The sequence below is a fragment of the Rattus norvegicus genome, chromosome 19 (genome assembly GCF_021556685.1).
Source record: "Rattus norvegicus strain SHRSP/BbbUtx chromosome 19, alternate assembly SHRSP_T2T, whole genome shotgun sequence".
Classification (NCBI taxonomy): Eukaryota; Metazoa; Chordata; class Mammalia; order Rodentia; family Muridae; genus Rattus; species Rattus norvegicus.
Window position 1 is genome coordinate 36,020,004 of NC_141552.1, and position 20,495 is coordinate 36,040,498.

At 41.5% G+C, this 20,495-nt stretch overlaps 1 protein-coding gene and 1 long non-coding RNA gene across 4 annotated transcripts in view; one reads left to right on the top strand and one right to left on the bottom strand.

The window, feature by feature from the left end:
- Positions 1 to 20,495, bottom strand: part of LOC147999372 (uncharacterized) — a 267,261-nt gene that overhangs the window by 70,452 nt on the left and 176,314 nt on the right. The gene's annotated exons all lie outside the window — the stretch shown is intronic.
- On the top strand, positions 839 to 19,007 carry Dnaja2 (DnaJ heat shock protein family (Hsp40) member A2). Its single transcript, NM_032079.2, is given in 9 exon segments — positions 839 to 936; positions 2,127 to 2,186; positions 2,821 to 3,044; positions 8,197 to 8,277; positions 8,499 to 8,632; positions 10,681 to 10,877; positions 17,235 to 17,379; positions 17,512 to 17,639; positions 18,231 to 19,007. Coding segments are annotated over 9 exon segments (1,239 nt in total). The 5' UTR covers positions 839 to 858; the 3' UTR covers positions 18,423 to 19,007.

Below are 20,495 nucleotides of genomic sequence, written 5' to 3' on the forward strand. Positions count from 1 at the left end.
TACTATCAGAAAACCAGTTAGAAGGCAAGCTGTGCATATTGGCACGTGGTAGAAGCACGGAAATCTTTTGAGCTAAAGCAAACGAAATCGACTGACAGCCACCAAGTGCCGGCCCGCAGCCATACTGCCTTATGCCAACCAAACCTTCGGCGTTAGCTAATTTTAAAGCTGTCAAGTGAGACACTTGAACACATGATCCCGGCGGAACAGGGTGACTTTGGTTTATCTGGATGCCCCCAAACCAACCGGGAATGTGTAAAAAGATTTTGTCCTCTCCTTCAATGTGACAGGATGGCTATGCCTTTAAAACCTCTTCTGCTAGGTGTAAATCTGAGTATTTATGAATGAAATTGTTTTCCCTACGCAGAGGTGCTGAGGGGGAAGTTAGGAGATGATATGAATTAGTGAAGGTGTTGATAAAATCACATTAGGGGTGTAATTCGCTATGTGGGAACCTCACACACTCACACCCACGTGCTGCTTTTCACCGCGGCCCCGGGGGTACCACCCTAGGAGGATTCCACGCCGGCTTCTTTCCCCTAGGCCTCAGCCGCAGCGAGAGTTCCTTACGAACGCCGTCATCCGCTTCCCTCCACTCCGCGGTCGCTCGCGCGTCGCCTACGGGCGTCAGGAAAGGACCCCACCTGCCGCACACCGTCGCCCACCGCCCAACCGCCCCGCCCCGTCCGGCCCCGGGGGAGGGGCCTTGTGGCAACGTCATGGCGCTGCGCCGGGTCAAAGTTCAGCCCCGCCCGCCTCCCCGCGCCGTCTCCTCGGCCTGCGCTGCCGCCGCTCGTGGTCCGGGTCGCGCTCCTTCCGCTCCGCCGCCTGCTTGCGAGTGCTGCCGGGCAGGCCGCCATGGCGAACGTGGCCGACACGAAGCTGTACGACATCCTGGGCGTCCCTCCCGGCGCCAGCGAGAACGAGCTGAAGAAGGTACTGGAGCGAGCCGGCCGGCGGGCGGGGCGAGGGCGCGGGGCCTGCGCGGTCGGGGCGGCCTGAACCGGGCTGAGGCGCGGTGGCGGCGGGGGCGCAGTCGGCTCTGGCTGACCTTGGGCCTCCGCCCGCCGGCCCTGCGCAGAAGCGGCCCGCCACCTCGGCGCCCCGGGCCACCCGGAAAAACAGGTCGAACCGCGGTGCTCGCGCCGCCGGGCCGGGGAGGAGCTGACCGCCGGCGCCGGTGTGGGGCTGAGGGCCGCAGCCTCCGGCGCTGAACAGGCTCCTCCCTCTGCCTTCCTCGCCGGGCAGCCGGAATAGCTTGGGTCTGTTTAGAAGCATTGTTCTTGGGCTGGAGCTCTAAATACCCCGTGGCCGCTTCAGGGATAAGTCGTCGTGTGTCCCAGCCAAACACCTGCGTGTGCACTCACTAAAAATAAGACAGGTCTCATTGTTGTCCTTTGTACAAAATCATCTCGGGACTTAAGCTATTAGTAAAGTCCGCATCTACTATGGCTGTCGGCATCAAATCTGTAAACTGAGAAAAATAAGAATGTCCCGTAAGTATTGGGACTGGTGAAGTCCAAAGAAAAAGACTTCCTGTTGCCCTACCGGAAATGGTAGGCTGTGTTATATAATTCATGAGTCTGTGTAAAGACTTACATGGTGCTTACCTACATCACTTAATTGAGAGTATGTAGCTTCACCACCAGGTAGGACCCCAGTTAGCCGGCCAAGTGCTAATAAAACATCACTTAGGACCGCCTGCTGTTTTCCTGTTGGAGGGCAGGCCGAGGAGCCAGCCAGCATGGGGAGAGATACTTAGTAGAAGTATCATTTGCTTAATTTGTAGGAGTGCTAGGGTTTCTGTAAAATGTAGCGCTCAATCTACAATCTGTTTATTGTGGTCTTTTTGGTCTGGTTACTGGTCATCAAAGATATTTGATAATATTTAAAAAAAAAAAACAAGAAATAATGTTTCAGTCTCTTTTTCTTTGTTTTGTTTTGTTTGTATTTTTCCTCAGTAACTTGGGTTACATTATTAGCAAGGAAGCAGTACTGAAGTGGAAAACGTCAAATAGTGAGTGACAGTTTTGGAAGGCCATAACTTTAGAACATTGCTTCTCAGAAAAGTGAATTTCTTAAATTGTTCGCTGTGTATAACTCTCTTCCAAAATCTTTTTTTGAAGGCATACCGAAAGTTAGCCAAAGAATACCATCCTGATAAGAATCCAAATGCTGGAGATAAAGTAAGTTATTTGGAGTTTTATTGTTGGGGTTTTAGTTTTTTTTTTTTTTTTTTTCCGGAGCTGGGGACCGAACCCAGGGCCTTGCGCTTCCTAGGTAAGCGCTCTACCACTGAGCTAAATCCCCAGCCCCGGGGTTTTAGTTTTAAACTGAAGTTGGAAATGTGTCCCTTAAAGAAATAAGGAGTGATGTAGGGAAAAGTTCATTTATGCCTACAGAGTGAAACTCTCAGTGTTATTTTAACTTACTTGAAAATGACCAGAGTAAAGCCTAATGCTTGTAATCTTCTTCAGAAATAAAAATTATATCTACTGAGATAGCTCAATTGTTACAAGTCTTTGCCACATGTAAGCCTGACCACCTGAGCTTGATCCACAGTGGAAGGAGAGAAAGTTGTCTTTTGATCTCCATACTCCCACACTCATGCATATACAATAATGATAATTACCTTCAGAGGACAATTTTAGTTTTACAATGAGAATTCTAAGATTTTTAGCAATAGGTAATAAAGAGGACCAAAAGGAAACCAACTCAGAGCTTTTTATTGGAGTTAGGTGGCTTCTCGTTTTTTGAAGTCTTTCTCACATTCTTGCACTTAAAAATCCAATTGTTTTCATTTTTTCTTTTACTTTATAGTTTAAAGAAATAAGTTTTGCCTATGAAGTATTGTCAAATCCAGAGAAGCGGGAGCTATATGACAGATATGGAGAACAAGGTCTACGGGAAGGCAGCGGCGGGGGTGGCGGCATGGATGATATTTTCTCACATATTTTTGGTGGAGGATTGTTTGGCTTCATGGGCAATCAAAGTAGAAGTCGAAATGGCAGAAGAAGAGGCGAGGACATGATGCATCCGCTGAAGTGAGTCTCTTAAAAATGCTTCCCCAGGTGGGGATGCTTACTACAGAGTATTTTGTTCTTTATTCTAACATTTGTGTTTTAAAATGTGTTCCTATTAAGTAACAAAGTGAATTACTTAATTGTATATATTTTGCTTCAGACCTTAAAGGGTGGAAGGGTGCTCTAGAAATGTAGGTCAGTTGGTAAAGTGCTTACCTCAGAGACACAAAGTTCTTCATTTAAGCAGGTTGGGTGGTCTTTACCTATAATTACAGCACTGGAGAGGCAGGGGCAAGAGGATCAGACTTGAAGGTCATATATTCTCAGCTGAGTAACTAGTTTGAGGCCAACCTGGGATACATAGACGCCTGTCTCAAAAACAAAACAACCAAGATCTTAAAGAATAGGTTTTTTTTTTAACTGATTTTTTTTTTCCTGTATGCTGTTGAGGTTGCCTGTTTATATGATTGAACATTTCAAGTGTGAATATTTTAAGGCAAAAGAATGGTTGGTTTCGATTATTTACAAGGAAAGGTCCCTCATTACTTGATCCTCAATGCTACCTCTCCTAAATTGGTTTCCATGGAGTTTACTGGCTTCCAGCCTGGCATAACTAACTGTCAGCATTATAAGCAGTATGGACTTTGATTTTAAACTAAGACTCCACAGTTCCTCTACAGTCTGAAAATGGCCATTTCACTATATTTTAAAAATTACTTCACTGACCATGTTTTTTAATAACAAATGCTAGAAACTGAATTGAGGTGGGGGAGAGTGAACACTGGCGTTTTAAGACAAGGGCTCACGAAGCCAAGGCTGATTATGAATTCCTGGTATCCTGCCTCCACCTCAAAAATACTGGGATTACCCAGGTGTATGATCATGCCTGACTCTTAGTTGTTTATTTAAAATATTTCAATTATGGTTTTTGTTGTTGGTGGGGGTGGAGGATGGGGGGCACGAGCCTTTCCTACACTGCACACACGAAGGTCAGGACAAATTGTCGAACTGACTGAGTTGGTTCTAGTCATTTACTATGTGGGTTCCAGGGTTTGAACTCAGGGAGGCAGGTTTGTTGGTAATCCACAGCCATCCTTCTGGTCTAGTTTTTGTTTATTTAGATCTGTCTCTTTGGTTTTATTTAAGTAAGTGTATGTCTGTGCACTACATAAGTTCCCAAGGAGGTAAGAGGAGAATGCCAGCTTCCCTGAGACAGGACTTCCTGATGGCTGTGAGCTGCCATGTGGATCCACTGCAAGAATGGGTTCTCCGGCCCCACCATAGCTGAAAGCTGGCCTTTTATACACGTGCTAAGGAGTGAACCCAGATGCTTGTGCTGCAGACATAATCTGTCTTCAGAGACAGCCCCCCCCCCCCTTATTTTAAACTGGAGCTTGTCCAATGTTCTTCCCTCTCCTCCTGAATACTAGGATTAGGGATGTGCCCATCACACCTGCCTACTAACTAACTTTCTTTCTTTTTTTTTTTTTTAATATTTTATTTATTTATTATCTATGAGTACACTGTAGCTGTCTTCAGATACACCAGAAGAGGGCATCAGATTTCATTACAGATGGTTGTAAGCCACCATGTGGTTGCTGGGATTTGAACTCAGGACCTCGGGAAGAGCAGTCGGTGCTCTTAACCACTGAGCCATCTCTCCAGCCCCTCTAACTAACTTTCTTGAGTGGCTTTATGATTCCATTTCATGGTGATTAACCGCTGGTTTTTAGTGATGTGCAGGGGGCATAGAACAGATGCTGTTGCTGTGCATTCCTTTGTATGCTGTTTTATCTCTGACAGACTCCCAGCCAAGTATTTGGCTTTATTTCTTTTTGAGGTAGTGTCACACTGTAGCTAAGGCTGACCTTGACTTATAACCACCATCCTGCATTGCAGGCATTGGGCTCTCAAGTGTTGGAATTATAGGTGTGAGGTACTATCCCTGGCTTGACATCTATGTTTTGAAGCTGATAAAACCTAACTGCTTTAGAGAAATTTTGCTGGTTTTAAGCCTCTCTGGAGAGTGTCAATATAGTCAGATTATTACTTAACAGTCTTCCTTTCCTGGTCCTGTAAAACTTCTATGTCGATCAATAGATTATTATTTAGATGTGATAGTGTGTTGTTGGTAATTTTTCATCTGTAAGTGGTTTTTAAAATTTTTTATTTTGTGTGCACATGCAAATCAGAGGACAATATGTAGGGAGTTGGTTCTCTTCGACCTTTTAGGTCTGTAACAAGTACCTTTATCTGCTGGGCCATCTTGCCTACCTATAAGTACTACTTCATACTGTCTACAGTATGAAGGGTTAAGCTTAAAGTAACAATTTGGTGAAAGGCTGAATACCATAAAATAGTATAGGTGCTTTGGAAATAACTTCAGATTATTTCTTTGTTCCTTTACCTGGATTCAAGGGTTTTAAATTAGGCTGGGTGTGAATAGATCAGTGGCAAAGCCCACTTAGCATGTGTGAAGCCTGGTTTACCCTCCTTTCTATAGGGGGAAAAGTCTGGTGGCTCACACCCTTAATCTCATCTTTTGGGACAAAGGGACCCAGAGACTAGCAGATCTCTTGAATTTGAAGCCAGCCTGCTCCACAAAACCAGAGCTACATAGTGTAACCCTGTCTAAAAAAAAAAAAAAAAAAAAAAAAAAAAACCAAACAAATGAATATTATTAAATCTATGATGTAAGTGGATGGTATTGGTGAATAATTTTTAGAATTTTATTCTTTTACAGTTTGATACACACAGGAATATAAAGTGTAGTTTAGCAGCAATCTTCATATTACCTTTTCTTATGCTTCCCCTTCAAATGAACCTCTTTCTAACAAGTCCCTGCTACTTTTTTGCCCTTCCTCCCTTGGCCCTTTATACTTAATTATAGTTTCCTTCACGAATAGGGATGGTGGGGTTACTTATTTGAGCAAGGGCAACGTACCATTGGCCACATCACTGAGAATGAATCCCTTCTTTCCACAACCATTAGCTACAGCTCCTTAGGGAAGGATGAGACTGTTTCGTTTTTTTGAGATTAGTTTAGGAATTGATCTTGGAATTGAAGTATGCTATACATGAATAAAATTGTTCTGTTTTATTAGTTATGTGTACACACACACACACAGGCATGTGTAGGTGTAGTTAGTATGCTTGCTTGAGACTGGGTCTTTCTATTTAACTTTGTCTGGCCTAGAGCTTTGGACCTTAGCCAGTCTTCCTGTCTTAGTATTAAGATTATAAGTGTGCACTGCCACACTTAGCAAATACAATTTTTAAATTGTTTTGTTTTAAAGGAACATTTATTTTAAAAATGTGTGTGGATGTTTTGCCTGCATGTATGTACAGTGAATGCCCAGAAGAAGGTGTTGAATCCTCTGGAATTGGAGTTACAGACAGTTAGTCCCTGTGTTCATACTTAGAACTGAACCCAGGTCTTTTTTTCTTATGGATATGTAAAATATTGTATAGTTTCACATACAAATAATTTTGATACTTTTTTGTTCAGCCTTTTGAGTTAGATACTTTGAAGATCTGTTAAAAGTTATTCAGGGCCACCCATTCAGGGCCACCATGCCAACGTTCATCATGAGCACCCAAGGTGCCTCATACCTCCATGTAGAGGGCTTCTCCTCCAAGCTCACCCAGAAGCTGGTACAAGTCACCAGCAAGCTAACCCAGTAGATCACAGTGCTTTTGGCTGATCCTGTAGAAAGCTGCTATACGACCTACTGGTTGATTTCCTATGCACCAGACCAGACCAGGTCTGTACAGCTATTACAACATGACTTGTCCAACCAGGTCTGGAATGCTACCATCTTCACTTGAGTGCTGGCCGACCTGACTTACCTGTACTGCCATTCTCAGACAGATCCTTGCTGAGCACACACAGTATTCTGTGCTCATCCACCCTTAGTGATGCCCACTTCCTGATAGGAAAAATAAATGGTTTAGAGGAGGGGGAAAGAGTTGTTCAGACATGCAGTATCATGTTTTGACAGGGTCTTCAGAAACTGAAAAGGTTGAAAGTTTCTCTGTTGAAATTATTCTTCCCTTCTTTCCTGCTACAGTATGTGACATTTTTCAAACATACACAACTAAGTGCCTCTCTTTTAATTTTTAAAAACTTTTATATGTATGACTATATTCGTACATACATATGTATACCTTATTTCTGAAGAGGTAAGCAGAAAGTTTGATCTCCTAGAACTGGATTTACAGACAGTTGTAAGCCTCCAGTGTGGTTGTTGGGAATCGAACCCAGATCCTCTGGAAGAGCTCTTTCTTCAGGCCCCTAAGCTATAATATATATTTGTAGTTTAAACATCCATAGAGTACCCTCTCCTCCAGTAAAGCTCTGACTCTAGAATCAGTGCTTATATGACCTTGGTTAAGCTAATTAGCTTTTCTGTGCTTTAGGGTCTTTGTTTGTTTGTTTGTTTGTTTGTTTGTTTTTTCATATAAAATTGGGTGATAATTGCAATTAGAAGCTAGGAATATATAGCTTAGTCGCTAGAATGCTTGTCTGTCACAAAGGAGTCCCTGGGTTTTTCTGTACCACATAACACTGTGCAAGATGATGTATGCTGTAATCGTAGCTCGCTTGGAAAGTAGAGGCAGAGGGGATCCATGTTAGTTCAGGGTCATTTTTGGCAATATTTTGAGTTTGAAGCCAGTGTGAATCACAAGATTCTGTCAAGAGTATTGCTGATGAATTGGAGTTATAAGTGTATAAATTACAGAAAGTTGTTGGTTCAAGAATTTATTATCTTTGCTGGGTGGTAGTGGCAGTGGATGTCTCGGGTGTCTTTCATTCCTAGCACTCAGGAGGTAGGGACAGGAAGATCTCTGAGTTCTTAAGATAGTTGGGGCTACAGAGAGAAACCCTGTCTCAAAAAAATATACTATTTTTGTAATTTTGAGTGAGAGAGGGTGTGTGAGTAGCAGAGGTGTTGCATCCCCTAGCGCTGTAGTCACGTGTGGTTTCAGTGTAGGGGCTGGGAACCAAACTTTTGTGGTCTGAGGGGAGTATTAACACCATATATAGTGTCTCTAGTCATAGTTACTCTTGAATTCTTTGTTACAAAAGTCAAGGTGAGGTTTGCTCTAAGCTCTTCTGTCTTCTAATACTGTTGGCGAACTTTGGTTGAGCCTGCCTCTTTCTCTCTTGCAGAGTGTCTTTAGAAGACCTGTACAATGGCAAGACCACCAAGCTGCAGCTCAGCAAGAATGTGCTCTGTAGCGCGTGCAGTGGGTGAGTGGCTGTTGTCTGTCACCTATGTCTGTGTAAGTGGCATGCTCAGTCTGCACTAGGTAAAACCCTTTCTTGATCTAAAGCTTAATAAGCAGCTGGGCGTTTTCTGATGCCTCTAAAGGTCACTGCAATAATATCTCTGGGGAGTTAAAAGCACAGTTTGTATATTTTAATGACCGTAATGTTTGTAGACAAAAGTGTGATTCATACTTTTGCTTTAGCCAAGGTGGAAAGTCTGGAGCTGTTCAGAAATGCAGTGCTTGCCGGGGTCGAGGTGTGCGCATTATGATAAGACAGCTGGCTCCAGGGATGGTACAGCAGATGCAGTCTGTGTGCTCTGACTGTAATGGAGAAGGTGAGTGCCTGGGATTTTCTTTGCTTTTATATTTGGATATTTTGGAAATATAGAAGTCGGAAACATTTACAATTTGTTTTAAAAGATTTATCTTTTTTTTTTTTTTTAAAAAAACATTTATTATGTATGTGTACATTGTAGCTGTCTTCAGACACAGCAGAAGAGGGCATCAGATCCCATTACAGATGGCTGTGAGCCACCATGTGGTTGCTGGGAATTGAACTCATGATCTCTGGAAGAGCAGTCAGCGTTCTTAACCACTGAGCCATCTCTCCAGTCCCCTACAAATTTTTAAAAATAAACTTATATATTTATTTTATTTACAAAATGAGCTAATAGAAGATTGAAATTTATTATGCCATTACTGTTTCAGCATAGTGTCTCTAACCTCGGCTGACCTTGAACTGTATTCAAGGATGATCTTGAATTCCTAATCTGCCTCTATCTCTGAGATACCATGCAAACTCAGAAATTAATCTTTATCACCTAACTAGTAGGGTTGGGAGGAACATTCTGAAAAACCTAATCAAATTCTGAGTCTATTTTTAATAGTTTGGTTTTTAAATTAAGTTGACTTCAATCAAGGGAAGGAGAGATGTGGCTAGTGTAACTGAGAAATGTAGGTTTTGAATTTGATTCATTTATGTGGAGAATTTTGCTTCACCAACACTGGAGAGTAAACCCAAATCCCTGAGTGTGCTTAGCAAGTATTGAACTATACCCGCTAGCCCTTATTCTGATTAATTAACACTACCTACCCCTACCCTAGCCCTGATGGTAGGGATTAAACCTAGGATCCTTACCACTGAGCCACGTCCCCCATTCTTTTCTTTGCCTGGTGGTTGGTTATTAGTATAGTTGTAGAATTTCCCTTTTCCACATTGTTCTTGGAAGTGGTGAGTTCATTTTAAGAAGGTGTGTACTGGGTTGAGGTGATAGCGTAGTTGCTGCAATGACTGCCTTCTAGCATGAGGGCCTTGCCCTGGGTACAGCCCCAGAAACCTGTGTTGAGACCAGTGGTATACGTTGAAAATGAAAAATCACTGTGCTAAAGAGAGAAGCTGATCCCAGGTGCTGAGCCAGTCTAACCCACTAACCTCCATGTCAGTAAAGGATTCTGTGGTAAAAAGCTGGGTGGAGGAAGACAGCTAAGGAATGGTATCTGTGGTTGTCTCCTCCATAGCTTCATGTTATTTTCTCATGAGGTGTCTCTGCATTCTACATTGCTAAAATTGCTTAACTTCCCTACCAAGAAACCAAAGTTAGCCCCATTGAGTTGAGCATGGTGCAGTCTTTTATGCAGGAAGCAGAGGCAGGAGGATAGTGAGTTTTAAGCCTGCCCTAGCAACATAACACCATTTTAAAAAAAAAAAAAAAAATCCAGGGGCTGGGGATTTAGCTCAGTGGTAGAGCGCTTACCTAGGAAGCGCAAGGCCCTGGGTTCGGTCCCCAGCTCCGAAAAAAAGAACCAAAAAAAAAAAAAAAAAAAATCCAAACAAGGCTTAGTCTTTGAAGTAAACTGCACAGTACCAGTACAGTTTAGTAATTCACCATGGAGAATATTTAAGGATCGAGTATAGATCATTAGTGAGTTCTTAGATTCAGTAACCCCTACTGGAAAGAAAAAGTAAAATTTTGCTTGGACTGTGTCTGTCTGCTGGTAACCTACTTGAAGTAAGAACTGAAAAGGTTTGCAGAAGCACTCCTAGAAGCTCCAGCACCTGACTGCCCAAGGAGCTAAGGAAGTGTCAAGATAGGTTTTACTCTGTAATCTTGGGTAGCTGGGACCCTTTGGGTGACCTTTATTTAGTAAGAGTTTTGTCACTCATGGTAGCTTTAACTAGTAGCACCCAAAGTGTATCTTTTTTAATTAAGTGCACTGTCTAGACAGCTTAATGTTGGGGTGTTCTTTCTTTTTTTTTTTTTTTTCCGGAGCTGGGAACCGAACCCAGGGCCTTGCGCTTTCTAGGCAAGCGCTCTACCACTGAGCTAAATCCCCAACCCAGGGTGTTCTTTCTTACTAGAAGTTTGAATACCTCTCTTTGCAGGAGAGGTCATCAATGAAAAAGACCGCTGTAAAAAATGTGAAGGAAAGAAGGTGATTAAAGAAGTCAAGATTCTGGAAGTTCATGTAGACAAAGGCATGAAACATGGACAGAGAATTACGTTCACTGGGGAAGCAGACCAGGCTCCAGGAGTGGAACCTGGAGATATTGTTCTTTTGCTACAGGAAAAAGAACATGAGGTAATTTCCTTTTGATTTATTCACTTTTTCCCCCTTCTTTTATTCAGAATTGATCTTGCTTGTAAGAAGTAGGATAGATCTGTTAGATGCTTTGGAGTAAAACTGAACACAGATGACTTAAGGGAGTGTGGCTGAGTTAATTTTTAGCTCACAGTGAGTGTGGCTTACTTACAGAAACTGACTAACATAGATAAACCCACTAAGGTGTAGTCAGAAGCACCATCAGTGTTAGTCTTTGCCCTGTCCTTACTGTAGATTAGTACTGTGCCTTTAAATGATCTTCTTGTCTCTGCACCTCCTTTTCCTTTATGTAAAATAAGAGCCATTGGACTAGATGGTATTGGGCAACATAATTTCGCTTTAGAACTCCTTGTATACATGGTGGGTGGGTACAGTCTTCACTGTCTCAGCCCTACTATGTTGATGAATTTTATGCTACATACTGGGTAGCCAGCTAAGTTTTCTGAGGTCAGGGGTTTATTTTCTAAAGTAGTCTGTTTTATTGGTGTGGTGGGAGCAAAGGGCTTATTCATGTCATGGTATGTATCAGAGGACATACTTTGTGGTGTCAGTTCTTCTACAGTGGGTTCTGGGGTCAAACTTGGTTGTCAGTCTTTTGTGGCAAGTGCTTTTATCCTCTGAGCTATCTATTCCACTAGCCCAAGTTCTAGATATTGGTTATATCTGTTCAAAGCAAACTGTACTATCTATCGATAAGGTTCGTTGTATGGAATATTGATCATGCCACTGAACATGTTTTTATATTACTCCATTACCCCTTTTCTTTTCCTATTTTACACCATAGGCAGACCTGGAACTTGCCATCCTCCTTTCTCTGCCCTATACCATCATGCTTAGCTCACCTGGAGTTTTTAATAACCTTAGTGGCACATCTATAATACCAATCCTTAGGAAGCTAAGACAGGAGGATAAATTTGAGATCATTTAGAGTTAGATAGGTAACTCTAGCTCTTAGAGTTAGCACCAGAGGTAGCCTTGGCAGTGTAGCCCTAGTACCATCTGTCAGCAGCAGCTTCTTGGACACAGGAGCAGAGATGATGCCACTGCTTCTGTAGGCAAGGATAAGGCCCACCAGCACAGAGCTATGGCCCCTATACATTGCATAAGGTAGTGTGGGGCTTTCTAATCTTGACCTTCCTCTAGTAGCTTTGATTCTGGTCTGCAGGTCAAACCAAGTCTGCTTCTTCTGCACTAGAATGATCTTTAAAACCTCATTCTTAAAGAGATGCTTTCCAGGGACTAGAGAGATGTAATTGCTGCTCCTGTAAAGGACCCGGTTCAGTTCCCAGCAACTACACAGTGGCTCGCAACCTCCTATAGCTCCCATTTCAGGAGGATCAGGTGCTCTCTTCTGACTAACTCACTCTCACTCTCTCTCTCTCTCTCTCTCTCTCTCTCTCTCTCTCTCTCTCTGTGTGGGGGGGGTGTTCATAGTTTACTATAAAGATTTATTACAATGGCGTGTATGTATGCTGTGGTCCTACTAGTCAGCAATGGCTGTCTACCAATGGAAGGTCCAAGAATCCAGTAATGGCTCAGTCTCTGAGGCTGGACATCTCACTGGTCTTCAGCATACATCAGAATCCTGAAGAAGTAGGCTCTAAAGCCAGTGAAGGAATGGACTTGACAGTGAGTGAGAGCAAGCAGGCAGATCTCTCTTCTTCTTCCATGTCCTTATATAGGCAGCTTTCTTCTTCCATGTCCTTATATAGGCTTCTAGAAGAAGGTATGGTCCAGAGTAAAGATCTGAATTAAGGTATAATTTCCTGTCTAAAAGATCCAGAGAAGTGGGTCTTCCCATTTCAGATGATTTAGTTTAAAAGAAAAATCCCTTACAATAAGGACTGCAATTTGAGTTTTAGTTAGTTCTAGATGTAGTCAAATTAATAACCAAGAATAGTCATCACAATTAACATAAAAGATAATTGCTAGGTAAAATTAATAATCTCCAATTCATTGATGGGCAAAGAGAACACATAATGCTCTGCGGTTTGATCCTTGTGGCCATGCAGGGATCCACTCCTTGCCTTAGGCATTGCCTCCGTGTGTTCCACAACCTCAGTGCTGCATGCCAACGTGGGGCTGAATGGCTGAATTCTTTTTTTTTTCCTTTTTTAAATTTTATTTATTTACTTTGTATGTGAGTACATTGTAGCTGTCTTCAGACACACCAGAAAGGGCATTAGATCCCATTACAGATGGTTGTGAGCCACCATGTGGTTGCTGAGAATTGAACTCAGGACCTCTGGAAGAGCAGTCAGTGCTCTTAACCTCTGAGCCATCTCTCCAGCCCCCGTGGCTGAATTCTCTGGTAGCCACTGTGGTCTCCCAAGCCTTGTCCATTCACTATTTGGTGTTTTCCCAAGAAAGAAGCTGTATTTTTTAAAAGTAAAATCATTTCAAAATTACAACAAGGTCATGTTGAAAAGCAAATTTGAGAATTTGAGTTATGCTCACAAAATTGTGACTTGATTCCTAGACCACCCTTTCTTATGTATGAGTCAGATCTTAAGAAGAGGGGGGATGTGTGCTACAGGTATTTCGACTTTCGCTCAGTTTTGCATATTTGGATGACTAGAAAATAAGAATAGTGTCTAGAATTCTGCTTTAAGATCTTTTTTTTTCTTTGTGGTTTTCAAGACAGTTTCTCTGTGTAACCTGGCTGTCCTGAAACGTGAACTCAAGAGCTCTGCCTGCCTCTACCTCTGCCTCCCAAGTGCTGTGTTTACCCATTTGTTAGGTATCACTGAGCATGACACCTACAAGACACACGAAGGAGAAGGCTGGCAGTTTGACATAGCCACATCATTGAGAGTTAGTAAAGTGTAAACAGTGGGTTATGGTTTAGATATCACTAGGCCATTCTGAGTGTTGGTGCACATACCATAATGTAACACTTAGGGTTAAGATTATTGACAGCAGTAGTAGTGCACAGAATTGCCAACCAACAGGTGAGAGTGCCTAGGCTAGAAAGTAGTAAAGGGTAGAAGTTAAAAGTTCTAGTTTTGGTTTTAGTTCTGGGCAGTAAATGTGTGAGCCAAGGATGAGGTTTATCCAGCTCGGTTAATTCACTTGTAAGAATAAAACCAACCACAAACATACTTATAATATACTTTGAACTAGAACATAGGGAGGGCTTCTCGTATGTTAGATGTCAAGAAAGGCATTGTCACTTTGTGGCTTTGGGCCTTTTCCCCTTCCACATAGTGTCTGAAAAAATTGAGATCGGATGGGTGCAGTGGCTGAAGTTGTAAAAATGGGATAAAAGCTAACAAGCTTTGGGAGTGTATGTCATACGCATTCATCTTCCTGTCTCTTCTGTGTGTGTCAGTGTGTCTGTCTATACAGCACAAGCATAGGATTTTGGTTATGTTGGTTTCCTTCTCAATAACTGCTTCAGAAACTACTGAAACCTCTGAGTGTTTCATCTGTGCTCTTCATTAATCTTTTCACAAATTCTCTGACAACAGAAACAGAAGGGAAAAATTTGACATTTATTTGTTTAAATCAGATTATCAGGTCACTCCCCCACCCCCATGACAGCAATCACCCTGGTAATTTTTTAATTATAAGTACTTTAAATTAGGTGCTTCTATACGAGAACATAGTATTACTTTTTGCTCCTTTTGTAGCATTAACATTGAAACATTGGCATTTTGTTATACAGCATTGTTTAAACATTGAAATATTCTGCTTTTTTAAAATGTGAGGATCCTGTTACAAGAGACCCTGAGTAGATGTGCATAACTAATCTACATTCTTTGGTTCTCAAACTTGCAAACTTGAGCATCATATTAGAATTCCTTGGGTTGCTGGACCAAAAATGTTTCAACATTCTTCCTGGTACAGTTGAACCTATGTTCTAAAGCCACCTTTAGGAGAATTTATTTCAAGGGTAAATTTGGAAGAATCATTTAGGAAAAGAACAAACTTTTCACTGTCTTTTTTTTTTTTTTTTCCTTTTTTTTTTCTTTTTTTTCAGAGCTGGGGACCGAACCCAGGGCCCTGCTCTTGCTAGGCAAGTGCTCTACCACTGAGCTAAATCCCCAACCCAAGAACAAACTTTTGAGGTGTCCTATGAGCTAAACCAAAATTGTTCTTCAGATTTTGCATCTCAGATTTGTGGAACCAGTAAGAAAGAATACCAATTGAGTAATAGAGAACTCTTTGCCAAAATGAAAGTGTGAAGTGAACTTTCAAATGCACTTCTTAAACCTTCTGAGAATTAGAGGTTAACAGAGTAAAGGAATGGGAGAGAGCTGGAGGTCTGGGTCAGGGGATAGCAGCACTGGCCGAGTTAACATGAAGACCTTAGCTCAGATTCCAGAACCCACATGGAATGTTGGCATGGCCACATGTGGATGACATGGAGGATTGCTGGGTCTTAATAGCACCAACCTAGTCTAGGTTTAGGGAGAATAATAGAGCAGAACTCCAGAAGTCTTCTGGCTTCTACATGCCCCTCCCTCTCTGCATACACATCTGCATACATCACACTCACAGAAGAGAGAGAACTCCTCTGAAGAGATGGGAAGCTAATAAATGGAGAGACTTTCATGTCTTCTGGGCAGAGATTTCCCAGAAATTTAGGTGTTAATTCTTTTTGTGCTTCTGGCATTGTAGGGTCAGTTAGCATACAAATAGGACTTAATGGTCGGGGAGTCACTTTGTTGACTGTCTTTGGTCCAGCCAGTTTCTATTAGCCTATTTGTGGCCTGTAGACATTAAAGATTGGCTTAGGATAGAAATTAAGCTGACTCACTTAGTACTCAGGGTTTTTATTTTTGTTTTTGTTTTTGAGACAATAAAACAAAAGGGTCTGTAGACCAGACTGGCTTTGAGCTCAGATCCTGTCTCCTGAGCTCTGTAACTAAAGGTATGAGCCACCACTCTGGCTCCAAGAACACTTTCTTTTGAACAAATTTTGGTGACCTTTTCACTACAGTTAATTTTATTTCAATTTAAGTTTCAAAATTTAAGTATAAGTTTAGCAAATTCTAAGTAAAAATTACAAGTTAAATTATTTTGAAATTGATCTTTTTTTCCTCCCAGACATTGAAGTCCAGTACATTCTTTGCACTTACTTGACCTTTGCAATGCTGATGCAAAAAACACAGCTCTCACCTTCAAGGGGACAAGAGAATTTATTCTGTAGTTAAGTGTGAATGGAATGGCCATAATCTGTAACTCAAATTCATGTTACAGCAGAATCAATGTCATAGTACTAGAAGCAGTAACCAAAATCACAAATCAAGACACTTTCCAAATACATCAGTAGAAAATAGGCCGTTATAGGAAAGTACAGACATCTCAGCTGTCAGCCTCAGATGTTTGTCAGGTGACTCGTAGCCTTGGGTTAAGTCACAGGATGTTCAGGCTGACAGAGTGGGCAGAGTGGCTAATTTGAGGGACTGAAGATAGCCCAAGGTAAATTACCAGGCTCTGGACCTGCAGTGTTCTGGTTTTATTATCCTCATAAAAGACTTCAGATTGAAATATGTAGCTTTTCTCTGGAAACTTTGATTTCACAGCAATATGTAATCTGTAAGTTTATACTGTATAAGATTAAGCCAACTGTGCATTTGCTGTGTAATTTGCATTAAGCAAGTTGGATGCTTTAAGAGGTGTTGTTTTATTTTGGTTTTTGTTTGGCTTTTGGTGCTTGCTTTGTTTTGAGACAGGTTTCTCTCTGTAAGAGCCCTCCTTGGCGTCCTGGAACTCACTCTGTAGACCAGAATAGCCTCTGTTTCCTTAGTGCATACTACTGTGCCTGGACCAATTTTTGTTTTTTAATGTATATGCATGTTTTCTTTCACTGTTCATTTATGTACCATATGTGTGCCTGGTGCCCACTGGAGGTCAGAAGAGGATTCTTTGGAACTGTAATTGTGGATGGTAGTGACCCACCATGTAGGTGCTAGGAACCAAACTGCAACAGCAGCAAGTGCTCTAACACTGATTCTCTCTCCACCCCGAGTTTGGATTTTAAATGAGATAAAACTTCTTTGTACCTATATGAATGGTGCAAAATTGAGTCCTTAACTTTTCCTGACTGCACCTTATTGGTTGAACTCTTTTTTTTTTTTTTTTTTTTTTTAAAAAAAAACACTGATCTTAGACTCCTTTCTTGCCGGTTGGGATCATGTAACAGAAGTTTCTGACATACTCCTCAAGAGTAACTAGCTCTGCTAATAAAAGGCTTTGAAATTAGGGACAGTGTCATTTTGCCTCTGGTGGAGTTAAGATTCTGAAATTGACTTAAGGAATGTTCAGCAGGGTGGTATGGGTTCATGGTTTTGTTTTTGTTTTTAAAAATGTTTTGTGTGCACTTTGTAGGTGTTCCAGAGGGATGGGAATGATCTGCATATGACATATAAGATAGGACTTGTTGAAGCTTTGTGTGGATTTCAGTTCACATTTAAACATCTTGATGCTCGTCAGATTGTAGTGAAATACCCCCCTGGCAAAGTAATTGAACCAGGTAAATGGTTTCCTCTTACCTGGTTATCTGTGTTTTGTTACAATTCGTGTTTATAGTATGTAACAAAGGAATATTAATTGAATATCTTTCTTGGGTAAAATTCTTATCTAATTTCCTTTTTTTAAATAATAGGATGTGTTCGTGTTGTTCGAGGCGAAGGAATGCCACAGTATCGTAATCCCTTTGAAAAGGGTGATCTTTACATAAAGTTTGATGTGCAGTTTCCTGAAAACAACTGGATCAACCCAGACAAACTTTCTGTAAGCTGGTTTAATATTCCTTAAGCAGCTGATTTGTGGCTCTCCCTTTGGCTTCCTCTCATTTTCTTCTTCCTTCCCTTTGTGTTTCTTCTCTCTTCATTTTGTTTTATTGCAGGGTCTCTCACTGCCTGAGCCCCAGGCTGGCCTAGAACCCTCAGTTCTATGTATTTGCCATCTCAGTCCTTTGGTTGCTGAGATTATAGATGTGCCCAACCACTCCCAGCTCTTGGGACAGAGTCTCTATGGGAGCTTTTATTTTAATGTTTGCATGGTTGATGTTTTTTTTTTTTTTTTTTCTGGTCATTTTGAAAATGATGTTGCTGATGTAAATGTTTGTGGAACAACCAAGCAATGCCTAAAGCAGACTGGATATGAGGTACTAGGAAGAGTCTTTGAACTCTCTGGGGAGCACATCCCTCAGCCAGCACTGTTTAGAAATACAGTGGGGCATGTTTAAAAGTACAGTGGAACATGTCTGCAGTGAAGTTTCTAGTGTTTAAATATTTATTTTGTGTGAACGTTGGCTTCGTAGTAAGGTCTTGTCTCAAAGTGTGTGTGCATGCACATACCTACTGTTTTTGTTTCATGAAGGAATTAGAAGATCTCCTGCCATCTAGACCAGAAGTTCCTAATGTAATTGGGGAGACAGAAGAAGTAGAGCTTCAGGAATTCGATAGCACTCGAGGCTCTGGAGGTGGTCAGAGGCGTGAAGCCTACAACGACAGCTCTGATGAGGAAAGCAGCAGCCATCATGGACCTGGAGTGCAGTGTGCCCATCAGTAAACTGCAGGCAACTGCACGGTGGATTTTCTCCACATTTGCCGGATTTGCCAGCTGCTGGAGTACCTGATGAGTCCAGATGAACTGATGGACATCTGCTGATCTATGTGTAACTTCTAAACTTGGTATAGTATCCACAGAGTGTATAATTTAAACTAACCACGGAGCTTTACGTCTTCATTTCGACTGTTCTATAGCAGAGTAAAGCACTTGAAATAAGACTCCCTTTCACATGTGGGTTATAAGTTTCAGTCCTGGTATCTGCTTGATTTTTATCAGTTTTGTGTAGAGTTTATGTTTCCTATTTTAAACTCAGATCCAGCATTGTAAAGTTTGTACAATTCGTCCTGAAGCTGTGTGTTTGGCTGCACCTGCATAAGCTGCTACAAATAGAATAAAGAATTCATAGCCTGTATCTATCATTAGATGCATGGAAAACTGGGCTTTGCACACAATGGGTTTGAAGCTGACTGGGAACAATGGAAAAAATTACATTAGCCATGGTTGTAAAGTTTTTTGGCTTTTTTTTAAAACCATTTTGTGAAAGGTTTCTGAAACTTGATAATAAAAAGCAGTTGGTGTAAATTATTCTGTGTCACATTTTTAGAAAGAACATATTTTGAACTGTAAAAGTATCACTGAGGAGTGAATCTTTAAACAGCCTTTAAAAACCCGTCAGCCTGAGGCTCTTGCCTTGGGTACCTACTCATTTTGTAGTCAAGTTACACTAATGTCGGTTGAAACAGGCTTCATTCACTTCAGTTGATGCTCTGTGGCGTCAAGAACATCCAAGTTACCTACTCTTAGATTGCCTGAATATTGGGACAAACCCAGGCCTCTTAGCCGCTTGCATCCCACTTTTTGAAAATAAAGCAATAGGTCAGTAGTAAAACCATGCTTACACAGACCTGATAAAATGCCGCTTTAATTAAATGTTATGAAAAGTTGCTGTCTCATTAAGTTGACTATCTGAATTTGGGGGAGCACTGACTGTTTGATTTTCTATGTAGAAAACTAAGATTCTTAGGCTTGCAGAGGTCGATGCAGAGTGGCTAAGCCAGCAGTGCATGTGGGTTGTTTGACCCACTCCCTGCTCGGTGCCTCACTTGGATTACATCTGTCCTAAGGCGGTGGTGAAAGGACAGTATAGGATGGAAACACCTGATGGTGACTTTAAAACATGTCCACTGAGATCCAAGTCATACCAGGTCCACACCGTTTACATTTGTCAAAGGAACAACAGGACAGAAATGGGAATTCAGATTTTTCAATGTATTTTACCATCTCTGAGCCTAATAGCACTTGAGTGCATTTCTAGAGCTATTAGAACGTGGACGTAAAATGTCCCAAAACTAATCAAGACCTGTGAGGGTTAAATTACTGCCCTATCCACTCTACCTCCATTGTACAAAAAATATTTTGCAACAAGCCTGGCAAAATTCAACCACATAGTAGTTTTGTATTTGAGGTTACTTCCCCATAACACTTTAAGGTAAGCAATGCAGTGATAATAGAAACTTTGTAGCCTTTCCAATAAAGGTTTATAAAATCAGTTGCTCAGCGGTCTTCAGTTCTTCTGCCCAGGCTGTGTGTGTGTGTGAGTGTGTGCGCACGTGTGGTGCTAGGGACTAAACTTAGACCCTTGTGTACGCCAAGCGCTGCTTCCTCGGTTTTGCGATCTCCAGCTGTTCCTGGTTTTTTTTTTTTGTTTGTTTTGTTTTACTGGAACAAATTAAATTTGCAAGCAGGAAGTCTCTGACCTGCAAGTGCTTCTAACTGAGTCACTTTCCAGTTTCTCCACACCATAATCTTCAAGGACATGCCTACTTCAGTGATTTCCTGTATATTAACAACCTGAGTACCAATCACTAGTGCCTTAATTCTAGAATTTTTCATCATGCCAAAAAATAATGTCCTAATTAGTCTCATTTCATTCTCTCTCCAACCATTTATGCAGTCTCTAATTCTGTTTAGATACACTGCACTGAAATGTGTTTCTGAGTTTTATTCTTACCTATCTAGCTTAGAATTACTTTTCTTTTTTAACCAAGCATTCAGTATATGAGTATACCACAG